General features: G+C 36.9%; 1 protein-coding gene across 1 annotated transcript in view; it reads left to right on the top strand.

Annotated features, from left to right (window-relative positions):
• MGAT4D (MGAT4 family member D) overlaps positions 1-25,130 on the top strand; it is a 30,663-nt gene extending 5,533 nt beyond the window's left edge. The window contains exons 4-14 of the mRNA XM_070948692.1: positions 5,322-5,368; positions 8,881-8,994; positions 10,240-10,315; positions 13,954-14,068; positions 15,503-15,633; positions 18,419-18,526; positions 20,039-20,232; positions 20,520-20,598; positions 21,377-21,455; positions 24,424-24,536; positions 25,052-25,130. Coding sequence (XP_070804793.1) covers positions 5,322-5,368; positions 8,881-8,994; positions 10,240-10,315; positions 13,954-14,068; positions 15,503-15,633; positions 18,419-18,526; positions 20,039-20,232; positions 20,520-20,598; positions 21,377-21,455; positions 24,424-24,536; positions 25,052-25,069 — 1,074 coding nt within the window. The 3' untranslated portion in view covers positions 25,070-25,130. The remainder of the gene's footprint in view (positions 1-5,321; positions 5,369-8,880; positions 8,995-10,239; positions 10,316-13,953; positions 14,069-15,502; positions 15,634-18,418; positions 18,527-20,038; positions 20,233-20,519; positions 20,599-21,376; positions 21,456-24,423; positions 24,537-25,051) is intronic.
• Positions 25,131-26,389: the final 1,259 nt, after the last annotated feature.

The following is a 26,389-nucleotide window of genomic DNA, read 5'->3' as shown; positions in this document are numbered from 1 at the left end:
GTATGTATCTTTGAGTCACCATTGATTCCTGGTAACTGCCTGAATAAGTCCTTGCAGTTTTCTTGGAAAGATTTCAGAAGTTGTTTGGCATTGCTTCTTTCCTACAGATGAGAGAAGTGTCTGGTCCCAAAATCACCTAGCTGGCTTTGAGCATAAAGTAGAACTGGAATTCAACAGTCTTCCAATTTCTAGCCAGATGCCTTAACCACTCTACTTTTTATATTTTATTATAAATTACATTATGATATTCAAAATCATTACAAATAATTATTGAATTTGAAAAATGCAGTTTTAAATTATTCCTCATCTGTAGATGCAATATTTCTATTGAAAATGTTGAAGGGATGGATTATAATGTGATATCATATATTGAATTTATATAGTAGAGAACAGAGGTGGGTTTCAGCAGGTTCTGACCAGTGCTGGAGAACCAGTAGTGGAAATTTTGAGTAGTTCGGAGAACCGGTAGTAAAAATTCTGACTGGCCCCACCCACATCTATTCTTTGCCTTCCAAGTCCCAGCTGATCAGGAGGAAATGGGGATTTTGCAGTAACCTTCCTCTGGAGTGAGGTGGGAATGGAGATTTTACAGTATCCTTCCCCTGCCACGCCCACCAAGCCACACCCACAGAACCGGTAGTAAAAATTTTTGAAACCCACCACTGGTAGAGGATGAGTATTTCAGAAGATATGCCAGTGCAACTGCTATAGCAACAACACATTATTCATATAAGGGACAGTTTTTATTTTACCCTGTTTCCCCCAAAATAAGACATCCCTTGATAATAAACCCAATCGGGCTTTTGAGCGCATGGCAATAAGGCCAAGCGCTTATTTCAGGGTTCAAAAAAATATAAGACGGTCTTATTTTTGGGAAAACATGGGGTATACTGTATATATCTTTTAATGTTTAAAATGACATGAAAATTATACTAATAAAATTCCATTACAGTCATCTACTTTTAGTAATTATATGAAAATAGACACTAAACCCATTAAGTAATATTAAGTTGCTATCAGTTCATTAATAAAATCAAGTTATTATGAAAGTATAAACAGCAGTATAATTCTTTATAAATTGCAATTAATAAGAAACCTTCCTTATTTAATAATTTTGATTTAAATGTTAAGAGAAACCATAATTTTCATGGGTAGAGTTATAGTCCAGAAAAGGTTTTTATGTAAATTAAATTCTGTGTCAGATTCATTTTCAAATATCAGGTTATTTTAAACATAGTACTACATACTAATAACTTAAGTTGCATTCTATTGAAGGAATTGCATATACAATGAGTTTGCCAATATAGTAATCCTTGCTTAACTGTCCTAACTGGGACTGGGATTTCCATTGCTAAGTGAAGTGATTATTAAGGAAAACATGACATGATGGCATTGCTTAGCAACGGCAGTTCTGGTAGTCACAGTTGCAGTAATTTGGCAAGGACTGTGCCAAATTAGGTGAGGACCTGATGCTTCTCCTGCTTTGTTGCCCTCACCTCCACTTCAAGTCCCTTTCCCACTGTTCTCCCTCTATCTCTGTCCTTTCTACAACCTTGAACTCTACCACCTCCCTGTCCCCTGGTCCGGGGTGGGTTCTAAAATTTTTTACTACTGGTTCTGTGGGCGTGGCGTGATGGTCATGTGACAGTGGGCGTGGCTTGATGGTCGTGTGACTGGGTAGGCGTCGCCAACTCAATGTCACTCACGTCAAGGGGTGCCTTGTCTGGCCCTCCCTCCCAGCCATTCCTTGTCACACCCAGCCTCAACATATCTATAGTTCTGTAAAAATATTGTTCACCTTTTTTCAACTTTATTGTCTACATACTATAGATGCACTTTCATGGACCACTGAAAGGAGGAAATGGCTCACATGCTTTGCCCAAGAGTGTGATAGGCAACAGGCTTTTAAGGGGCTGCCAGAAAGAAGGGGGGGCAATGTATTTTCCAAAGCACAGAAGCCAAAACAAGAAGCAATGGATGGAAACTGAACAAAGAAAAAAGCCATCTAAAACTAAGGAGAAACTTCCTGACAGTGTGAACCAATATAGATGCAGAAATATTTCAGTCATAATTTCACATATAAAATAGCCATTCGTGTAATACAACCTGCATATTTTTCAAAAGTAGTATTAGTATAATACTAATGGAGTCGTTAGTATTATGGCTGATGTTTGACAGCAAGCCTAAAAGTCAAAGATTACAAGAGTGCTTCTTTCTCTGTATGTATACAAAACATCACATACCAGGAATGGCATATTAAGATGGATTTATGCAATGGTGGGTTTCAAAATTTTTTACTACTGGTTCTGTGAGTGTGGCTTGGTGGATGTGGCGTGGCGGGTGTGACAGGGGAAGGATACTGCAAAATCCCCATTCCCTCCCCACTCCAGGGGAAGGTTACTTCAAAATCCACATTCCCTCCCTACCCCACTAACCTGCTCTGGAAAGGAATCAAACTCCCCCCTCTTCATTTCCCCAAATAAAATATTACTCATGAGAAAAGGCTCCCAGAAAAGCAAAGAAAAATCAAGCTGCTAACAAGGAACCTGCCTGATACTCATTCCACATTTCTGCCAGCTGCATAAAGGAAACTTTGCAAGAAGAAAACAGCTACCGGTGCTTAGAGATAATAGAAAGTGGAAGCCGGAAGTTGGGCTCCATTTACAAGCAGGCAGAAAACTCATTCAAGACAGGATATTTCACAACGGAAATCGCCCAAACCTTTTTAGAAACACAAAGCCCATGTTGCACAAACCCCAAAACTTCAAAAACATAGGACCATATAAGAATCCCTCCTCTTATCCAGTTTGTTGTTCAGCTGCCCCAGAAATTAACTGCTGAATGTCACTTCGCTTCTGCAAGTAAAAACCTCCTTCCAGCAGCTGCTTCTTGGCTTGTCAATTTAAAGGGACGGAGTTTTTTTTTTTTTTTCTGTTCTTCTTTTCCTGGCTGAGAAGTGAGTCCTGATTCTTTTCCTTCTAGCCAATCAGTTGGGAGGCTTCTTGGCTTCTCAATTTAAAGTGATGGTGTCTTGTGTTTTTTTTCCTCTTCTTTGTCAAGTGAGCCCTGATTTTTTCCTTCTCGCTGATCAGCTGGGAGTCAGGAGGCAGCGAATAGATTGGGGGCAGGGACAGGCAGAGGTGGTATTTACTGGTTCTCTGAACTACTCAAAATGTCCACTACCGGTTCGCAAGAACTGGGGAGAACCGGTAGCAACCCACCACTGCCCTGGTCCCCAGTTGACTTTTGCCATCTTTTTCTTTCTGCTGCTGACAAAATGTGCTGAGGCATCTGCTGGCCCTTCATGGCAGCAGGAGTAGGTGGTAGACTGGAAGGCAGCCAAAAGGGCAGAGACTAGGGTGAGGAAGAGGAAAATGATTTGAAGTACACATTGTGCTTGTAAATGGGGACAGGCTGTGAACAATGAAAAAATTTGATTATGTGGCTGCAGGATCACTACAATGGCCATGACGTTGAGGATCAGTCGTCACTACCATTATTTCAGCACCATTGTAACTTTGAATGGTCACTGAATTAATGATTGTTAAGCAAGTAACATATATTCTTCCTACTATACCTCAATTTAGGCATTAAGCATCTTCAAATGCAGTTTATTGGCTTTGGCTTTATAGCAAGCTTTTAGCAAATTTACCAGGATGTTTTCTGCATATTTTGCAGTCCAACTATATTCTACAACCCTATACATCTACTTTATTATTTTACTTTGGTTTTGAACCAAATACAGTGGATTGAGAAAGTATTCAAACCCCCTTCACTTTTGCCAATTTTCTTCTCATTAATCTATTTTCAGTACCCCATAATGACAAAGTGAAAACAGAAGTTTAGAAATCTCTGTAAATTTATTAAAAAGAAAAAGCTGAACTATCACATTGGCATAAGTATTCAGACCCTTTGAAATTTAGATCCGGTGCCTCCCATTTCTCTTGATCATTGCTGACATGTTTCTACCCCTTGATTGGAGTCCACCTATGGTAAATTAAATTAATTGGACATGGTTTGGAAAGACACACTCATAGCTGACAGTGCATACTGTAGCACAGCAAAAGCCACTGAGATCAAAGGAACTGCCTGCAGTGCTCAAAGAGAATTATTGCAAGGCACAAATCTGGGGAAGGCTACAATAAAATTTCTGTTGCACTGAAGGTTCCTAAGAGCACAGTGGCTTCCATAATTCTCAAATAGAAGAAGTTTGGCACAATCAGGATTCTTCCAAGAGCTGGTCAGCAGGTCAAACTGAGCAATTGGGGGAGAAGGGCCTCAGTAAGAGAGGTGACCAAGAAGCCGATGGTCACTCTGACTGAGCTCCAGAGATCCTGTGTGGAGATGGGACAGAGTTCCAGAAGGACAGCCATCAGTGCAGCCTTCCACTGATCTGGGCTTTATGACAGAGTGACTAGACAGAAGCCTCTCCTCAGCGGAAAACACATGAAAGCCTGTTTGGAGTTTGGAAAAAAGCACCTGAAGGACTTTCAGACTGTGAGGAACAAGATTCACTGGTCTGATGAAACCAAGATTGAACCTCAATTCTAAACATTATGTCTAGAGGAAACCAGGCACTGTTCATCACCCAACAGTGAAGCATGGCTATGGCAGTGTTTTTCAACAGCAGAGACTGGAAGACGGGTCAGGGATGAGGAAAAGCTGAATGGAGCAAAGTAGAGGGATATCCTCAATGAAAACCTGTTCCACTGAGTGAGCTTGAGAAGATTTATTTGCAAGGAAGAATGGCAGAAAATCTCCCAATCCAGGTGTGCAAAGCTTATCACGTCATACTCAAAAAGACTCGAGGCTGTTATTGCTGCTAAAGGTGCTTCAACAAAGTACTAAGTGAAGGGTCTGAATGCTTATGTCAATGTGATATTTCATTTTTTTCTTTTTAATAAATTTACAGACATTTCTAATGTTCTGTTTTCACTTTGTCATTATGGAATACTGAGTGTAGATTAATGGGGGAAAATGAATTTCAACAACTGTGTATTGTGTCTTCAGTATGTGTCAATTTTGATCAAATATTTCAGTCTAAGAAGACAATTTAAAGCTATAATACTATGTACTTTACATTTTACAATAATCTTAATAATAATATAATGGAAAATTAGATATGCTCTGCTAGAGAGACATTCCCTGAGGATGGGCTCCAGGATGAGTCCAAAAGCTTGGAAGACTAATTCTCTGATCCCAGTGACCAACCCAGATTGGATCTTTTATATATATTCTTGATGAAAAAGAAGGGACTATGAAGAATAAATAAATTGGGTTTCAGAAAATAACATTTCTGAAATTTTCTTTAATTTTTCTAGGTGAACTCAACATACGTTAATAGCATTGCGGGAAGCATTAAAAAAAGGTAAATCTTTAAAAATCTGAAAATATGTGATAGGTATTGCTTAAAAATTCACTAATACTAAATTTTGTGTAATGTGAAATTAATTGCATGTTACCTTTAAATTTTTTTGAAAATTCTCTAACCTGTACTGCTACCTTTACTTAAAAATTGTAGATGATAGACAAAGTATATGTGTAGTGTGTGTGTGTGTGTGTGTACATATTGTTGAGAGTAAAACTGCCCTCTGCAAAGTAGTGCAACGGACCAGACAGCGAATAGATACATTGCTTAGCAAAACACATAGATACTCACAGACTCTGAACGTTTAAAGAAAAATAAACAGTCTTTACTTGTAGTAAAAAAAACAAACTTGGCTTCTCAAAACAAAGATAACACTTCTTCAAATAATCACGGTTCAACACAAAAACATAGTTTGCTTACAATTCCAGTTCTCTTCAGTAACATAGACACAGTTCCTTTCAGTAATTCAACCTTCTAATAGCAGAATGAACTTCCTTTTTTTTACCCTCAACACATATACATGCTCACACACAAACACACTCATTATACATAATTCAATTAATTTAAGATAGTAGAAGAGACCTGATTCATTCACAGAATCATAAGAGATCCAAGAGGTCATCAAGTCCGCTCCCATGCACACTGCGGGATTAACTACAACATCCCTAATAAATGACTATCTATCTTCAGATTGAATGGGAAGAAATACTCTTTGAGGTAACTGATTCCACTACCAAAATGTTCTTCCTAATGTTTAATCTGTATCTATATCTTTGAGGTTTCACTCATTCTAAGAGGCAAATTGCTTTTATGTAATGTCAGGGACTGCATGCCCTTAGTTCCATAATCTAAATTGAGTTAAGGCAGCTATAAGGCTTCTGGAGGAGGTATGGCGAACTGAGAACCACAGCAAAGACAACAGAACCAGTGAGGAGCCTGGTTCCTTGGAAACTCTCGTGATAAGGAGAGGATGGCAGATTCCACCCCACCCCACCCCAATAGTCTCCAGACAGCTGTTCCTTACATTGTGATTGCAGGACTGCATGGCATTTTGTTATTGACTTGAGTATTGGGAGATGATCTTTCTTTCTTTCTTTCTTTCTTTCTTTCTTTCTTTCTTTCTTTCTTTCTTTCTTTCATTCATTCATTCATTCATTCATTCATTCATAACATTTATAGTCCAAGTTACCTCAAGGTAGTAGTAGCCATGTTGCTTACAACTAGGGAAAAGACTTTTATCTCACTTTCTAACCACTTTGCTCATTAATTTCTAAGCTATTGGAGACCTTTTGTATGACAAATTTGAAAATGAGTATGATTAAAAAATATTTTAATCATAAGGTTAAGAATTTGAAGAATCTGAAATAAATAGTAAAATGTTAAAGAAGATTTTGATCTTGATCTTATAAAGTTGTAAATGGATTAAGGGTCCAGACAAAATTGGAATATTGAAACTTTTACAATAAAATTTTGGAATTAATTATAATGTACAAACAGATTCTCATGAGAAATAGATACAGGTAGTCCTCAACTTACAGCAGTTCATTTAGTGACCGCTTGAAGTTACAATGGGATTGAAAAAGGGATTTACGACCATTTTTCACACTTATGACCGTTGCAGCATTCCCATGGTCATGGGATTTACATTCGGATGCTTAACAATTGGTTCATATTTACAACTGTTGCATTGTCCCGGAGTCATGTGATCCCCTTTTGTGACCTTCTGACAAGCAAAGTCAATGGAGAAGCCAGATTCACTTAACAACTGTGTTACTAACTTAATAACTGCAGTGATTCACTTAACAAATGTGGCAAGAAAAGTCATAAAATGAGGCAAAACTCACTTAACAATTTCTCACTTAGCAACATAAATTCTGGGCTCAATTGTGATCGTAAGTTGAGGATTACCTGACCTGTTTTTGTTTCTGTAAGACATAACATAGATAAACAATTTCTTGATTTCAAAAACTGGACACTAGAGGGGACAAAAAAATTTAGGTAGATTAAATATTATACAGGCTTATAAAATGATAAATCATTATGACAATAAAAATTCTGAAGGAGACTTTTGAATAATGGAATCAGAAAATAGTACCCACATATCAACATTGTCAGTAATGATGTCTGTTTCTACGGATAAACTATGTGCAAAAGTTGTTATGGAAGTAATGAAAGATATAGAATTTTTTTTACCTGACAACATAGAGAAGGTATTGAAAGTGGATTTATAAGTGACAGGCCAAGAGAATAACTTAGAGAAGGATACATTAGATTTTATTATTATAATCAGAATTCTTAATAAAATTATATTTATTTATTTGTATCCTGCCTTTATTATGTTTACAAATAATTCAAGGCGGAAAACATATTCAACACACCTTCATCCTATTTTCCCAACAACAATAATCCTGTGAGGATGGTTTAGCTAAATGAGAGTGACTGGCCTCATCGGAAAGTCACCCAGCTCCCTCTCTCTCTCCCTCCCTCTGTCTCTCTTTTTCTCTCATATACATACACTGTATATGTTTCTCTCTGTGTGTGTACATTTATATATGTGTGTGGTGTGTGTGTATCAGGGGCAGGTTTCAAAACTTTAGAGCGCTCCATGGCTTAGGACCTGGTTATCTACGGGACCGCCTGCTGCCACTAGTAGCCTCCCACCGGCCGGTACACTCTCATAGAGAGGGCTCCTCCGGGTGCCGTCGGCCAAACAATGTCGACTGGTGGCCCTCAGGGGGAGAGCCTTCTTTGTGGGGGCACCTACCATCTGGAATAAGCTCCCCCCAGAGATATGGAGGATCCCAGATCTGCGCACCTTCCGCCGCGCTCTCAAGACCTTTTTATTCCATCAGGCTGGCCTGGCCTAATTTTCCCTTTTTCCCTTTTAAAATGTAAATTTTAATCTGTTCTTAATTATTGGGGTGTTTTAAATCTGTCTTGGGCCAAATTGTTTAATTCGGTTTTATTTTGTTTTTAAATTTTGTATTTGTGTGTTTCATCTTGTGGCTGTTCACCGCCCTGAGTCCTTCGGGAGTAGGGCGGTATATAAATCAAATAAAACCTAAAAACCTAAACTTAAACCTAAAACCCGTTGCTACTGGTTTGCTCGTGGGCGCGCTCTTTTGTTTCCTATGGAAGGGGCCAATCACCTCCAAGGTGTGGCTTTACTCCCACGTCGACCCTGCTTTCTGAGTTGTTGTCTTCTGGCAGCTCTGCACATGCACACACTGGGAACAGGCTCCAGCTGTTCCTCTGCCTCGCTGCTGTCTATCTCCCTCTCTGCCTCCAACGCAGAGCCCTTGTCCGAGCTTTCCCCAGCCCCCAGGGCTGGCCCAAGTTCCTCCCTAACCTCCTCACTGTCCGACTCTGCTGCCAGCTCCACTGGCCGCCGGTGGGCCACAACAAATATAATATTGGCACCATCTTCTGTTGAAGTCCTATCAGTTGAAGTGCTTCTAATTATCCTAACTGAACACTCATCGGAAGAAAATATTGTTCTTTTCTTTCTTCAGCTTTCCAAATGAAGTTCATTCTGGTGCTCTGGAAGTTATTTCTCCCCATGAATCCTTTTACCCTGATTTCTCCAATCTTAAGGAAACATTTGGGGATTCAAAAGAAAGAGTAAGGTATGAAAGATGGGATGATAAGATCCTTGGATTGCATTTTCGTATGTATTTTTAAATTAGGATTATTTTATTTCTTAAAATGTCATGTCCATTTTTGCACATGCTCATTATAAAATAAATTTATAACAAAACATAATAGTGAAACATGTTTATTGTCTCTGATTAACACATAAGGCAGCTACCAATAGAAGGCAGATATAAGCAGGATATTAATGAAAAGGAACTTATTATAGTCAGCTTTAGAATAACATCAGTTTTGAAATTTTATATTTGTATTAATTTTAAAATAATTAATCCCAGTTTTTGTCCTGCTTTAGTTGGTGCACAAGAGATGAATTGTTAGGGACCCCTGATGTAATGTATTAATATATCTGGTGGAATTCAAAATTGTGCCCCTTCATATTGATGAGCTAGCAGGTCCCTATTTTCTATGAAGGGATACAGATATCAAACTATAAGAAGCATTATTAACTACAACTGACAAAGCAGTCTGGATCATATTGAGGCAATTTTTTAAGGGGAAAAAATTTTAAGGAGAAAAAGGGATGCGGTGGCTCAGTGGCTAAGACGCTGAGCTTGTTAATCAAAAGGTTGGCAGTTCAGCAGTTCGAATCCCTAGTGCTACGAAACGGGGTGAGCTCCCGTTACTTGTCCCAGCTTCTGCCGACCTAGCAATTTGAAAGCATATAAAAAATGCAAGTAGAAAAATAGGGATCACCATTGGTGGGACAGTAACAGCATTCTGTGCGCCTTTGACGTTTACTCATGCTGGCCACATGGTCACGGAGATGTCTTTGGACAGCGCTGGCTCTTCAGCTTTGAAACGGAAATGAGCACTGCCCCCTAGAGTCGGGAATGACTAGCACATATATGCGAGGGGAACCTTTATCTTTAGCTTTAACCCTTTCCAGGAAAAATGATACATACATCAGACTGTTGCCTACATTTCCAAGCAGATACAAGAAGCCATGCATATGAAGATTTTTCTAGAACAACATGGTGAAATTCTGTCCACTATATATATTAGTCTCTGGATTTAAATGTTTAGCATCTTCATCATTTTTTTTTACAATACAACTGATCAATTCTAAGTTTGAAGGTTTCTGCTTTAGTTCCTTGTTTTCAGTGCAAGAAAATTTCTTTGGCACAATAATCAGTGACTACCACTTCACCACGTCAATTCTTCCATCTATTTTCTAGACCATAGATAAGACAGAAAGCTGGGTTTTTTTTTTGTTTGTTTAGGTGGAGAACAAAACAGAATTTGGATTACAGTTTCTTAATGATGTATGCCCAACAAAAAGGAACATATTATTTACAGGTATGTTTCATGACTATATATGGTTATACTGTCTAAATTGTGCAAGATTATGTGCCTGGATTCTACAATATTTAGGCGTCGGTTAGGGTTAGGGTGGCCGGCGACCTCATGGGCATCCAAAACAAAGATTGCAAGCAGTGGTGGGTTGCCCCCAATTCGGTCCAGTTCTATAGAAGCTGTAGTAAAACCGGTGGGAGGCTCCGCCCACCCATCACAATGTCATCACGGGTGATCTGCGTATGTACAGAAGCGCGTGTGCGCGAGCGAAGCATGCACAGAAGCACGCTCCCGTTGCGAACTAGTAGTAAAGGTAAGTAGAACCCACTCCTGAGGCAAGACAACATCAACAAAAATATGCAAGCCATGGGCCTGCGCCCTGGAGATGCAGCTGACCATGCAAAATGGTGCTCAATGTTCTGAAAAGTGGACCCTGCACCTGTGAGAATACAGTAGGAGGAAGAAGAAGAAGATATAGTTTGTCACTGTTTTTTCTTTACATGGGAAGAGAGATTAAAGGGTACTTATTCTCATGCTATATTTTCTTTAAATCTGGAATACATGTGTAAGTGAGAATCCTTTTCTAATAGATAGAAGGGAAGAAGGGGGAACAGATCTGGTTGCTTCTTTCTTTCCTTCTAGTTGTGCTAGAAAGCAATTTAAGACAATTAACCCGCCTATTTGCTTCTTCCTTTCCCCCCATACAAGCTATTTTTTTCCTTTTTTAAAACAACAATCTAGCAATTGTGTTATTAATCAATAAAAGATTGAGAGTGGTTTAGAGAAATTTGTGTCAATATTTTCAGTTCATGCAGTCATTCATGTTTTCTTGAGTCCATAGGGGCCTTTGAGAGACTTTTAACTCTGCCAAGGAATAGATAATGAGGGTATGGGAGCCATAAGTGCAAGCAACCAAATCCCTCATCACCTAAGGAGAAATGTAATTATTTTCGGTCTCCTTTCAGGCCTCCCTCATTCTGAGATAATTGTGCATTTCAAAGCTGAAAGCATTTTTGAGGCGCTCTTATTCAGTAGGGCCTAGAAAGTGTTTCTTATCAATGCTCAAGGGAGGTAAATGAAAACATTAAAAACTTCATTAGCTTTTAGTATCTTGATTCAGAACGTGAGCCAACAGTCAGGAACATTTGAATCGTATTTCATTTCAGGAGCTGACTTGACACACTATTTCATGAGAAGTCTATATTTGTGCAGTTAATACTCAATTAAAAATGTTAAGGTATTACAAAGGAACAAATATTATTTTGTTTTCAGAGTGGTAGTCATGTTACTGTTTGAAGCACCAGCCTTAGGGTGGACATTGTGGGATAAAAGGATATTATGGTACCAACTTTAAAAACTATCCAATTCATTGGACTGTGATTCACAAAAGCTTGGGTGATAAAAATAATCTTGTTTGGCTTTTAATATGCCACAGGAGTCTTTGTTTTAAATACTATGGTAATTCAAGATTGGACTGATCAAATGGTTAAAAATAACAGAAGCATTGGCCTGCCAGCATTCAATGCAACGTGTAGTGGAAAAATTGAAAGGGAGGAGGTTTGTTAAATAAACAGGACATATTTTGGGAAAGTAGAATAATATTGGTTGGAAGGTTGGATTACGGCTAATAAGAAATTTGCCTATGGCATAGAGCAGGGGTCCTCAAACTGTTTAAACAGGGGGCCAACTCATGGTCCCTCAGACTGGGTGGGCGGGCGGGCGGGCGTGGCTAGATGGTCATGTGACTGGGTGGGCATAGCCAATTTAGCAATCCATTAAACAATACACACAAATTAAACTTTAATTTTTTTTACTCCTGGAGAGGTTTTATTTGCATGTTGCTCTTTGGTTGACTTTTCTTTTTACTACATCATTTTTTAAGTTGTTTAGGAGTCTAGTTGTCCACTTCAGGAAACTGTTTTGCAGCAATTCTTCTCAGCCCCAAGGAACTTATAATCAGCAAGTCTCTCTCTCTCTCCCTCTCTCTCTGTCTGTCTGTCTCTCTTTCCCTCCCCCTCTCTGTCTCTCTCTGTTCCCTGGGTGGGGGGAGAAGAACCCCTGAACTGATGCTGGGTGGTGGGAATCTGACATCTGGAGGCTGACCAGCAGCACGCTGAAGACCAGCTGGCTGGCGGGAAGGCGGGGCAATCCCGCAGTCTTCCCAAAAGTAACACATCTCTTTCACTTGAAACTTGAAGACTAGTCCGGCCAGTGGGTGAGCAGCTCTCCTCCTCCAATCCAGTTCTCCTGCAGCACTCTGCTGGCCACATGGAGGCCCCAGGAGGCATGTCCTGTTTTTGGCCTCCCCTGCCTCCAGTAGCTCTCTGCCGGCAAAAAATGGCCTGTTTTTGGCCTCCTGGGGCTTCCGCACGCCCCATTTTTAGCTTCCCCCGCCTCTTGTAGCACTCTGCCTTATCTTCCAGTTCCAGCCCGTTGCTTTTACAAAAATGTACTTTGTGATTCCTATCTCTGACTCAAAGCTTATCTGTGATGGCCAGTTGCTCCATTGCCAGAAAAGGCAGCCAGTTGCTGGATTTACTTTTGAAGAAAGCACAGGGAGAATTAATAAAATCAGAGACATAAAAATAATTTAAATATAATGCTGTTACTGGATTTTGAACCAGTAACCTTATATTTACAAGATAGATGCTTTAACTACTATGTTATTACAGTATTTGTGGTAGAGAAAATTTTAAAAGAAAGTAACATAATAGTAAGAAAGGAGGCTTTCAAAGCTTTTTCTGCAGGTATGTACATTAGGATAGTCTAACTTTGTATATATGTAAAGTATATTGATTTTATACACACATATATAAGTATACATGTCCAAAAGGATCTACCAATAAAGCAGGTGATTGGCAATTGTTTTCCTAGACTACAGCAGACAGGTGGGAAGGCACAACAGTAGGAGAACTTTCCAGTGGGAGTATATGGTAATCTGTAGTCTGGACTGAATATTTTGCCAACTGTTGTCAAAAGCATCTCAATCTGGACAAAGTTTTCTTAAAGCAGCTTAGAGTCAAGCCAGTCTGAGCACCCAATGGGAATAGCTTAAATAGCAAGTGCAGATATACTTCAGGATAAGAATATTCTGTTTTAGTCTTAAGGGAAATGGTTCATTGCCAATAGAAGTGCATTTGTGTAAGCTTTCATATGCATGCCAGTAGCCCTGCCAATCTCTGGTGGATCCTCTGTGTTAATAATAATATTCCCACATGCTGTTTGGCAGGGAATCCTTCAAGGATTGCACTCCTAATTTGCCTTCCTGGCTATCATGTCATTTCCATTGTTGTAGCTTTTAATTGGCAATTAATTTCATCAACTATAATTTATTTAAATTTTATATTAATGCATACATCAATGTTTTATTATTATTCTAAGTATTTTATCAGGGTATTCGTTGAGTTTTGACATAATCATCATTTTAGTGGTTCCTGGAAATCAGTTTTATTGATAATGTACATTCTGCATCTACAGATATTTCCCAATATACAATATGACACATGGAACTCTCATATTTTCATAAATCTTTCTTACTCTAATCCTTTTCTTGTTGGAGTTTTGCGTTTCTTCTGGAAGAAAAATTCAATTAAGAGTCTTAGGATCTATGATTTTGCTAGTAAAAATAATCTCTTTTTCAGCTAGAAGATGATATTGTGGCCAACCCTCGCTATTTATATACAATAAATTACTTTATTGAACAAAAGTTATCACAGGAATGGATAGTTCTTGAGTTTTCTCGGCTTGGGTTTATTGGTAAGTACAGCAACAGTATATAAATTTAATAAATAAAAATAAATAAATATTGTCAAGAGTTCACAAAGATCAGCCTAAATAAGAATATGTGGACACATTTTCTTTCAGCAGCAAAATTATAATATTAAATATTTGATGGTGGCCATTTTCCACAATATTTTTTTATTTATTAATAGAATTTGTATGGCCACCCATTTCACTAAAAGCACTCTGAGCAGCAAACAACAATCCAATAAAATATTATTCCAAATCAGGTGTTTCTGTACTATGCTATGTACAGTAATAGGAAGTCTCATGGAATTCAATAAGGTTTATTCATAATAAAAAAAATATAGACTTTTCAGGTAAAAATCAATGTGCTTCAAAAAAATAAAAATAAAAAAACACCCAACACTTTTTACGTGTTATGGAATTTCCAGAGGATCCTGAAAGAAAATAACTGGTGGAGTTGTATAATGAATTGTCTAGATCTCATCCAAGCACAAAAAAAAGTCTCCATCATTTAGGATTTATCCTTGTTGGTAATAGAGATTATTCAATATTTATAGTTGATAAAATGAATATAAAGATAAGCTGAATGTTATATTTGACTTTTTAAAACCATTCTTACTTTAAAAATAATCTGTGGTATTAAATTTTATGTGTTAGGAGATAATTTTAAGTTCCTTTAAATCTTCATGGGCTGGTTTCAATATTCATGCATTTGCCTAAGTGCTAAGCAGCTCATATGTGTTTGAGTTGAGTGTCTTTCCCTGCTGAATAATCTCTACAGGTTTCTGTAACCTCTCATATTTCAATTACATACTAAGTGAAGACATTAGGGTACTGCTTTCATTTTTTTCTGTTTAGGAAGCAAAGGTAGCTAGAAATGTTAAAAACAATGGAGAGAGATGTAATTAAAAATGGAATTATCATCATCCTATGCCATCTCACAATAATAAAATAAACAATCTAAAAGCATCTTGAAAATGAGATTTTAAAAAATCAAAGCCTCTTTGCTTGGATCTGGGAGACAAGAGCTGCTGTAGTAGCTGCTATTTTAGCAAATAAAAATGTAAAATGTTCTTTCAAACAAAGAAATGAGGTCAGAGTCAATACAAATGAGGGGCAATAAATACATGAAATTATTAATTGTGTTAATATTTTAATGCTTACTCAAATTACTTGAGTCATTACTATTTTCTATTCTTTATACAGAATGTATTTTCTATAGACAATAGATTGATTATAGATTTTGCAATACTTTAAATAAACTATTAGAATCAATAGAACTTGAATTATGTATGATTGATGTAAGTGTAATTAATAGACTAAATGTAACTAGATCCAAGTTGTTAGTAATGGATAGATCTAGACAACAAAGTTAATAAATTACTGTGTTGTAAATAGAATTATGATTCTCTTTTCCTTTTTCTAAAAAAATTGCATTTTCAGGAAAATTATTCCGATGCAAAGACTTACCACTGATAGTAGAATTTTTTTTAATGTTCTACAAAGATAAACCAATTGACTGGCTACTAGACCACTTAATTTCGGTTAAAGTTTGTAATCCAGAGAAAAATGGAGTAAGTACTCTATTTATTAACAATAACTATATGTATGTACACAGAACACATTGACACGCACAAAACAAGAGAGACACATTTTAAGGAGAAATTATAATAATACCATTTTGTATTAAAACTGATTTATAAATTAACCAGTTTCCTGAAATTTTAGTGCCAACAATTGTATATTGTCATTGTATAATAAAAAATGCATGCTTCACTATACTGAAAATATAAATACTGTATATCCTGGGCTATGATTTCTCCTTCAAGTTGTTTAATAAATTCCATTTTAATTTACAGTATTATTCCATTTGTACAGATAATCCTTGATTTACAACAGTTCATTTAGTGACTGTTAAAAGTTACAATGACACTGAAAAAAGTGATTTATGACTGGTTTTCACACTTATGACTGTTGTAGTATCCCATGTTTATGTGATCAAAATTCAGATGCTTGGCAATTGGCTCATATTTATGACTGTTGCAGTGTCCTGTGGTCACATGATCCCCTTTTGTGACCGTCTGAAAAACAAAGTCAATGGGGAAGCCAGATTTATTTAACAATTTGTCTAATTTAACAGTTACAGTGATTCACTTAAGAACGGTGGCAAGAAAGGTCGTAAAATGGGGCAAACTCACTTAACAAATGTTTTACTTAACAACAGAAATTTTGGTAGTAAGTTTTTTCCCCAGCAAGTTTTTTATTTTATAACATATAAAAATTCCATTTTCAATGATTGTAAGTTGAGGATTACCTGTATTGCTTTTAACTGTTGCTAACTTAATTCGTTAGAAAAAGAACGGATGTAAATATTTTAATTTAAAAAGCATTTAAATCTGTTTTGTCTAAATACTGTGTTTCCCTGAAAATAAGACCAGGTCTTATATTAATTTTTGCTCCAAAAGATGCATTAGGGCTTATTTTCTGGTTAGGTCTAAATACGGTACTAAATGCACCCATTTGGCTGACAATTTTAACTGGAGCTTATTTTGGGGGTAGGCCTTAAATTACAAGCATCCTGAAAAATCATGCTAGGACTTATTTTCCAGTTGGGTCTTATTTTCGGGGGAACAGGGTATGTGCATTCAATACAGTATTCCATTTAGATTCAAATACTTAACTATTGCTTTTCAAAATTGGGATTGATCAATGTATTTTGTATTAACATCTGGGTTAGAATTTATATTTATAAAAGATAGGATAGTTTTCATCTCTCATGGTCTTTTCAATTTTTTACTTTTAATATTATAACTTAAAGTATTGCTTGAGCAGCATTAACCAAGAAAATATATTTTGTTTTTCCAGCAAGATTAGTTAAAATCAGGCATAAACCTTTAATACATTTCTCACATCTTTATCCCACCTCTACTTGGCTAATGCTTTGTAAGTGCTAATGCACAAAACTAAAACATCTGTAGACCTAATATGCCAGTGATGGCGAACCTTTTCGGCACCAAGTGCCCAAACCGGAAAGCGTGCACATGGAGCATGTGAGTTTCTGGCGCACGCATGTGCATTGGCCAGCTGGTCTTCAGGTTTCCAGTGCTCCAGTGTGCACAAATACCAGGTGGCTGGTGTGCCAGAAACCAGAAGAGCAGCTGGCGATGGCGCGTGTGCCCACAGAGAGGGCTCTGCATGCCATAGGTTCGTCATCACAGTAATATGTACTTCATTCAAAGTTTAAGCCTTATGACATTTTTTACCACTTTTCTCATTACCTTCTCTTCACCTCAATTCTCCACCCCTTCTCAATTTTTCCTTCTTCTTCTGTTTATTATTCATTTGAATGCCGTGACATGATTTTATTGTTCCCCTCCATCTGTAAACACCACAATTGCATGATGCAGATGGCAAATCACTGCTGATCTGGTGCAAAATTCTATCATCTCTAAATCCTTGCCACCCTTGCTCAGCTAGAATTTGAATATTGCTTCACTAGCAACCAGTTGTTCTGAAAATCATTGATGGCCTCACTATCAGAGGATATGTTTGGCGTGTTATTCTCTGTTATTAAAGCAACTTCAGTCACACATTGCTTTTAAAGCAAATAGGTGGGATTCAGCCTATTCGGACCGATACAGGTAAACTGATAGCTCTGACAATCAGGTGGGCCCGCCTGCCCACTCCTGTGCTATACTGACCTATATTTCCCTTGTTTGAAGCCCAGCTGATAGGCATGGCAGAGCAGATTGCCGCGCCTCAGCTGTTTTATTCATTAGGGCTGCAGAAGGTAAGTTTTAGAGCTTTTTTCAAATGCACCGTGCATGTGTGGCGTGCATGCACTCAGCAAACCAGTTGTTATACCGGTTGAATCCCACCACTGACACAGGTGTATAGTGCAGTTATTTTGATGATTTGCTCCCTGTGATGTTATTGCCAACGTGTAACCTATGTAGTAATTAAAGATAAAAATAATCTATCTTTCTATATAAATTGTAAGAAAATAGTTCTAGAAGTTGATGGCATTTATCTTACTTACATATCCCACATTTATCCTTACACAAACCCTGCTTCTAAGTTTGCTTCCACGAGGTTTTAATATTTCTGGTAAAGCTTTAATCACTGCCAGATTTTATTTTCCTCACAAAGGCTGAAAATCTTCTAATCTACTTGAACATTAGGAATACTTGTGATTATAGTATGCTATTACATCAGCTCTGTTTATTAATATAATACTAATACATAGTATCTCATAATTCTTCTTATGAGACTGCATGTAAGAGAATAATAAATGTTCAGATAAAATTCTGTTAAATATGATTGTCTGGTTTTTATGACACAAAATGTTTTCCTTTCCAGAAAGACTGTGAAAGCCGGAAGTCTAATTTACGCATCCGTTATAAACCATCACTTTTTCAACATGTGGGATTTCATTCTTCTTTAACTGGAAAAACACAGAAGTTGAGAGTAAGATGTCTTTTTTGTTTATTTGCTTCTGATTTCATTATTTTCTGAAGATAATGAAACATTTCTTCTAGTTAAGTTTTCACAGAAAAATAAAATTACCAGTAACTGTGGCTCCAGTCAAGAAGCATTTAAGTTGGCCTTTTAAAATGCCAATGGTTTGGTAGGAAGGAACTGCTCAAGAATTAGGATTTTGTCTTTTCAAATAAAGCAACCTTATTAATTTGGAGTTTACCAAATAAATGGTCAAAAATGTAACTACATTGGACACTTGATCCCCTTGTATCTATGGTAGTTTGCTTTTATTTCTCATTTCTCATTCCCCTTTAACCAGGGATGAAATGCAACCGGTTCATACCGGTTCAGGCGAATCGGTAGTGATAAATGTAAAAAAATGCAACCGTTTCATCCAAACCGGTATTTCCGACAATCAGCTGTACCACGAGATTTATATTCGCTAGATAGCAGGAAATCCTCGCTGTTCTACTTACCTTGTTAAGCCTTCTTTTTCCCCACGCACACGTTTGGCATGCACTGCGCATGTGTGAGCAGTGTGCTTTTGGCACGCACTGTGCATGCATGCATGTAGTGCACATGCGCGGGCAGCAAACTGGTGGCAATCCATGGAGGATTTCACCACTGCCTTTAACTAATTTATATAGAAAAGTTATACCGGATCAGACTAAAGACATGAAGACTCCCACAATTTGTTCTCAGAATGTCAACTAGATATCTCTAGGGAACCCAGAAATGTGACACAAATGAAAAAATAATCTTTCATTTGGTTTCTCTTTAGTTCCTTGTGGTGTGAATTCCCAGGACCCTGAATGCAGTTATAATTTATTTGTTTGGTTATTTGTTTGAACTGATTTTATCTGCATAAACCAACCATTTTTCCTCTGACAAGCAGAAACACAGTTATATATGCATGAAAAGAAAAGAAAGGGAAGGCTGGAGATGGGGTTAAAAAAAAAGCACCTGGAAAGAAAAAGACTCAGGAACAAAATTAAACATCTACATTCTTCAGTAGAAGTCTTTGCAGTCTATTGTACCTCTGCCTATTTCTTTGTTTCCAACAGCTGCTTCTGTCTTTATCGGTAGGAAAAGCTGTAATTTGATAAATTGACAACTAATTATTTGGGGGACTATAATTACCGGTACTCAGTAAATATGGTACTATCACAGGCAACTATGAGTTTGGTGATGGGGAATGGTGATACATAGATTGTGATGTTGCAACAAAAATCCCATGATTTACTTAGCCTGATGTAAGGACATGAGGACACGTTGTGGTTTGGGTTGTGATATCATAATGCAAGTTTGATTGTTTTTCCATTATTCTGCTTAGTAATGGACACTTATTTTTATATCAGTTCTGAATCTTCCCCATATTGGCTTTAGCAGATTATTCCCAATTCTCATTATATTCCAAGATTATAATATGTGCATTATTGTTTTTGACAAAACTTTGTAAAATAGTGTTTTTACATGTGAATATACATCTATATTTTATAGGATGAAGATTTTGTCAAAACATCATTAGTTAAGAAACATATCAACCCTCCTGCAAAAATGAAAACAAGCTTAAAAGTATTTCAGCAGTTTACTCTAGAAAAGGCTTACAATGGACTAGAAATATTTTGGGCTTTTGCTCCTAAAGCAGGAGATTATATTTTGTTCAATTTTGAGGAACCATTGAAAATAATAAGGTAATTTATCACATCAAAATTGGTTAACTAACTTGACTTAATTTTTCTCAAATGAAAAAAAGTTCCAATAAGTCATTTGAATGGGGAAATTGACAAATGAGATAACATTAAGATTCCATTGTTCTTCTTGTGTGATCTGTAATGTTTTTAACTAAAATAGCAAATATAGAGAATGTTACCTGACATTGCTGGATAATGCCTAATAGGTGAACATGTCTCACCATAAAAGCCCATGATTTCATATTAATGGTAACTTTCCTCATGCTTTTATGCAATTTGCTCTGCAGATATTTAATTAGAAGTGGAAATTCTGAGCATCGTAAAGACATATTGTTTAATGCTACTGTAGAAGTTTTACCTAGTAAGGTAAGTATCTCTGCCCATATCAATGTGAAGCTTTTCTAGAAAACTAAGAAGAGAAGTTTATTTCTGCTTTATATTTCTATCCACTATCCCTAATCTATTAGGCTGCTATCCTCTAGATAGGATACAGTTTCTTCAACATTCTGATAAAGGATAACCTTTTAAGAAGAAATTGGACAACCGTTTGTCTGAAATGGGATAGGGTTTCCTGCCTGAGCAAGGTCCCTTCCAACTCCTATTCTATTCTATTCTATTCTATTCTATTCTATTCTATTCTATTCTATTCTATTCTATTCTATTCTATTCTATTCTATTTTTCTAGTCTAGTCTAGTCTAGTCTAGTCTAGTCTAGTCTAGTCTAGTCTAGTCTAGTCTAGTCTAGTCAAATCATTCATAACCATTTGCCTTTTAAAATTTCTTCAGAATTTTTTTTTCGTTGTAATACTTGGATATCATGGCGAACATAATGCAAGCAATTATAGTGTTCCCTTCATTATTACTTCCTGCCCCTTCTTTGTTTCTGGTTAAACAGCAATTTGACAACATTCCTCATTTGGAATAACCTGTTGGAAATTATGTCACCTAGCCAGAGCAAAAATTTCTTCCTAGAGAGATTTGGTGGTGTTGTTTTTTTAAAACACACCAATAAGCATCGACCCTCGCTAGTCAGGGGAATTTTCACTGAGCTCTAGATGAATTTTTACATAACAGAAATGTGATAAAGAAGATGTTGCTTTCCTTTTCAGAGACTGGTTGGAATTTTATTTTTTATTTGTTTCAGGATATTAATTTACAGACTGTAAGAAACAGTGCAAACAACATTAACATCATAAAAACTTGGGATGGATTTTTTCAGATAGGTAAACAATATATATAAAATGCTTCTGGTTTAATTGCTATTTTTCAGTGTTGTTGTAGTGAACAAGGGAGGGACTTGTAGCAGGTTGCATCCAAAAGTTATTTTCCACTGGATAAAGTATCATTTTTCTCTTCTTAGAATTTATTTAAGAAAAATGAAATGAAAACTAAAGGTAGCATGAAAACATGCAAATAAAAACAATATTGTTGTAGAATTTATCTATTTAAAATTGTGCTTAAATTTGTATTAAAGCATTTCTAGAACAGTGTTAGCCTTTTTTCCTTTCAGTTTGGGTTTCTGGCTCAGGTCAGATCTCCGTGGCATTTCTTTGGTGAGCTTCTGTTTCCCTGCAAACGATGAAACAGAAGCTCACGAAAGAAAAAGATCTTACCTCTTACCACGCTGCCAGTGTTGGGATGACCTGCCTCCCACCGGCCAGCTGCTCTTTGGGGCTGGGCTGTGCATGCACGTATCTCCACACAGGTCTGTGCACATGCATGTGCACACGCATGTCCATGCACGCACACCTTTCAGTTTGGGCATGCGCACACGTGCAGTTTGTGCACTCGGAGTCTAAAAGGTTCGCCATCCCTGGGATAGGGAGATGTACTCAGGAAGAAGTGGACTCTCAGATAACCTGGTGTCATGCGGTGTAGGAATTTAAAGGTCAAAACTAGGGCCCTGAATTGCACTTGGAAACAGATCAGCAGCCAGTGCATCTTACAGAACAAAAGATATAACATGCACCATAGTAGAGACACACATAATTGTCCATACAGCTACTCTGCACCAATTAAAGCTGCCAGATGTCTTCAAGGGGAACCTCATGTAAAGTACAGTCAGGTCCAGAAATATTGGGACATCGACACAATTCTAACATCTTTGGCTCTATACACCACCACAATGGAGTTGGAATGAAACAAACACAATGTGCGTTAACTGCAGACTGTCAGCTTTAATTTGAGGGTATGTACATCCAACTCAGGTGAACAGTGTAGGATTTACAGCAGTTTGTATATGTGCCTCCCACTTGTTAAGGGACCAAAAGTAATGAGACAATTGGCTTCTCAGTTGTTCCATGGCCAGGCGTGTGATATTCCCTCAATACCCCAATTACAATGTGCAGATAAAAGGCCCAGAGTTCATTTCAAGTGTGCTATTTGCATTTGGAATCTGTTGCTGTCAACTCTCAAGATGAGATCCAAAGAGCTGTCACTATCAGTGAAGCAAGCCATCATTAGGCTGAAGAAACAAAACAAACCCATCAGAGAGATAGCAAGAACATTAGGCGTGGCCAAAACAACTGTTTGAAACATTCTCAAAAAGAAGGAATGCACCGGTGAGCTCAGCAACACCAAAAGACCTGGGAGACCATGGAAAACAAGTGTGGTGGATGACCGAAGAATTCTTTCCCTGGTGAAGAAAACACCCTTCACAACAGTTGGCCAGATCAAGAACACTCTCCAGGAGGTAGGTGTATGTGTGTCAAAGTCAACAATCAAGAGAAGACTTCACCAGAGTGAATACAGAGGGTTCACCACAAGATGTAAACCATTGGTGAGCCTCAAAAACAGGAAGGCCAGATTAGAGTGTGCCAAACAACATCTAACAAAGCCTTCACAATTCTGGAACAAGATCCTATGGACAGATGAGACCAAGATCAACTTGTTCCAGAGTGATGGGAAGAGAAGAGTATGGAGAAGGAAAGGAACTGCTCATGATCCTAAGCATACCACCTCATCAGTGAAGCATGGTGGTGGTAGTGTCATGGCATGGGCATGTATGGCTGCCAATGGAACTGGTTCTCTTGTATTTATTGATGATGTGACTGCTGACAAAAGCAGCAGGATAAATTCTGAAGTGTTTTGGGCAATATTATCTGCTCACATTCAGCCAAATGCTGCAGAACTCATTGTACGGCGCTTCACAGTGAAGATGGACAATGACCCAAAGCATACTGCAAAAGCAACCAAAGAGTTTTTGAAGGGACAGAAGTGGAATGTTATGCAATGGCCAAGTCAATCACCTGACCTGAATCCCATTGAGCATGCATTTCACTTGCTGAAGACAAAATTGAAGGGAAAATGCCCCAAGAACAAGCAGGAACTGAAAACAGTTGCAGTAGAGGCCTGGCAGAGCATCACCAGGGATGAAACCCAGCGTTTGGTGATGTCTATGCGTTCCAGTCTTCAGGCTGTGATTGACTGCAAAGGATTTGCAACCAAGTATTAAGAAGGGAAAGTTTGATTTATGATTATTATTCTGTCCCATTACTTTTGGTCCCTTAACAAGTGGAAGTTTCATATGCAAACTGCTGTAAGTCCTACACTGTTCACCTGAGTTGGATGTACATACCCTCAAATTAAAGCTGACAGTCTGCAGTTAACGCACATTGTATTTGTTTCATTCCAACTCCATTGTGGTGGTGTATAGAGCCAAAGATGTTAGAATTGTGTTGATGTCCCAATATTTCTGGACCTGACTGTATATGTTTCAAGTTTAAAGTCATTCAAATCAGTGGTGGGTTTCAAAAATTCAACTGCTGGTTCTGTGGGATACAAACAAATTAATTTATTTTTAATTTGTTTGTATCCCACCTTTATTATTTTTACAAATAACTCAAGGCAACAAGCATACCCAACACATCTCCTATTTATCCCACAACAACCGTGTGAAGTGAATTAGGCTGAAAGAGAGTGACTGGCTAAAGGTCATCCAGCCAGGTTTCATGCCTAATGTGGGACTTGAACTCATGATCTCCTGCTTTCTAGCCTGGTACCTTAACCACTAGACACTGGCTCTCTTTAATCTTGACTTGCAATTCTTTTTACTGAAAATGAATGTCAGTTATCTTCACAACTATTTGTACTCTGATTTAAAGCACATCATTTTTCGTTCTTTATGGCAAAATATTATGCTAAAAAATAATTTTGGCATACATCAGAAGTAATATTTTCATTTATTAATAGATAACTTTGAAGATGGAGTAGCAGAAGGTGCCATTCCCCCATTTTTAGGAAATATAAAAGCTTTACGTTTGTTTATCCATTCTAGTTCTTCCAAATGGGTATTACTAAGCGAGGTAGGTACAGATTGTTAGACTATCGAGATAATTAACCTACTATCGCCTTAAATACCATTGCAATAATTTTAAAAATATTTTTGTTTTCATACATTTAGGAATATATTTCTGTAATTAATTTGGAGTAAACAGAGCCTTTTCAAACTTCTTCTGTTTCTTGCATTCACAATTCTTTTGAACTTCTATTTTAGAGAGATTGTAAACTGTTCTCCATTTATTTAATTTTCAAAATAAATTAACATAATAATGAAGTAGCACTTTCAAAAATTTACCTATTAATAGTTTTTTTTAAAAAAAATTCCCTGGTTTTGATGCATCCTCAGTCAGAATTTTCGATATAATTACTGCATGAAATTTTATATTTTTAAATGGGTATTATTATATTTCAAAGATTTCCAAAGTACCATGCTGAGATATTTGGAGGAAAATGTGTAAAGATATTGAGAGAATATGAATTGTAAACGTACTTTGTACTTACCATGTTGAGAAATAGCCTCTTTTTTTTTCTAATGCAGGTATTTATACAGACCTGAAATAAAGAATTACAGACTTCTTTGAGATTTTGAAAATCTAAAAGCAGTATGGAAACACGGCCATCTAGTGGTAGCAAGAAAATTATCAACAATAGAATGCTATTTTCTTCCTAATACCGTACTGTGTGGTGGGACTAAGAGAGAGGTTAATTACGTTATGCATAGAGAATATTGACTTATATTACTTTTGAAATAAATGAAATTAATGTAATAATTATAATTTATTGCCAACAAGCTCTTTATTAAAATGTTTAACTTGTCTGAACAAAAAAGGCTATACTTCTGTACAAACATAATAGAAGAAAACGTTGTTATAGACAACAGAATTTATGAATAAATGCACATCTATATACCAGCTGTAAAAACTACAGGTGAACAAAAGCATAGTAGATTAGCAATACATCAAAACAAATAAAAAAGACATACTTTTATATTTTCTTTCAGATTACAAATTTTATGAAATATTTGATCAAGATTTTAATTTTCCTTGAATTATTTTATTTTGACATTTTTCTGGGCTGTGACCCCCTAGTGTAATAATTGAACTTGTCTTATCTCATGCTTCCATCAATAAAACTTTATACACACACACATATTTGCATCAGATCATCAGCTGGCATAGTTCTATTCAATTTAAGATATTTACTCTCAAGGAGGAAGAATTGATGGAAGAAAAAAAAATTGTGCACTTTCCATCTTCTATATCTTGCTAAGCTAGGTTTGCCAATTCTAGCTGAAAACAGTCCTATAGATTTTCTCCTTCCTACAACTGTATGCAGTAAACACATTTAATGAATACATTGTCCAAAATGAGAAAGGCCAAGACTGCAATCCACCCAGGCCTGTGGTCTGTGGAGCTCAAATATTTCTTTACACATATTTCTTCATATTGGATCAGGAGAAAAAGATTTGTCATTTTTAATGAGTATAGGGTGGGATTATGGAAATGAACAGATATACTCTTCGATTATAACTAAATAAAATTTGAAAACATAATAAGTCTTCTGAAGGAGATAACAGCTATCAGATTTCAGGCAAGTAAGTTTGGACTTTTTTTAAAAAAGTTCAACATGGTTTGCTATGGGAATTTTATATAGGTGACAAATATGTAAAAATGCTGCTAGCTAAGATTACTTAAACTATATCAAGAGTAAAAATGAAAAATTAATGTGCAAAAAAATGCAGAATTGTTTTGCAAGACCATTGAACTATTTATTTTATAGTTTTCCCAAATACTGAATAGTGCAGAATAAGAAAAAAAGAAAGAAAAAATTAATGGAAAGAACATAATATAAAATAATGATTTAACGTAATAAATAA

The sequence above is a fragment of the Pituophis catenifer genome, unplaced genomic scaffold, assembly GCF_029215685.1.
Source record: "Pituophis catenifer annectens isolate HBS135680 unplaced genomic scaffold, rPitCat1.0.hap2 SCAF_8, whole genome shotgun sequence".
In the NCBI taxonomy this organism is placed as follows: domain Eukaryota; kingdom Metazoa; phylum Chordata; class Lepidosauria; order Squamata; family Colubridae; genus Pituophis; species Pituophis catenifer.
This window is presented reverse-complemented; position numbering and strand designations above follow the sequence as displayed.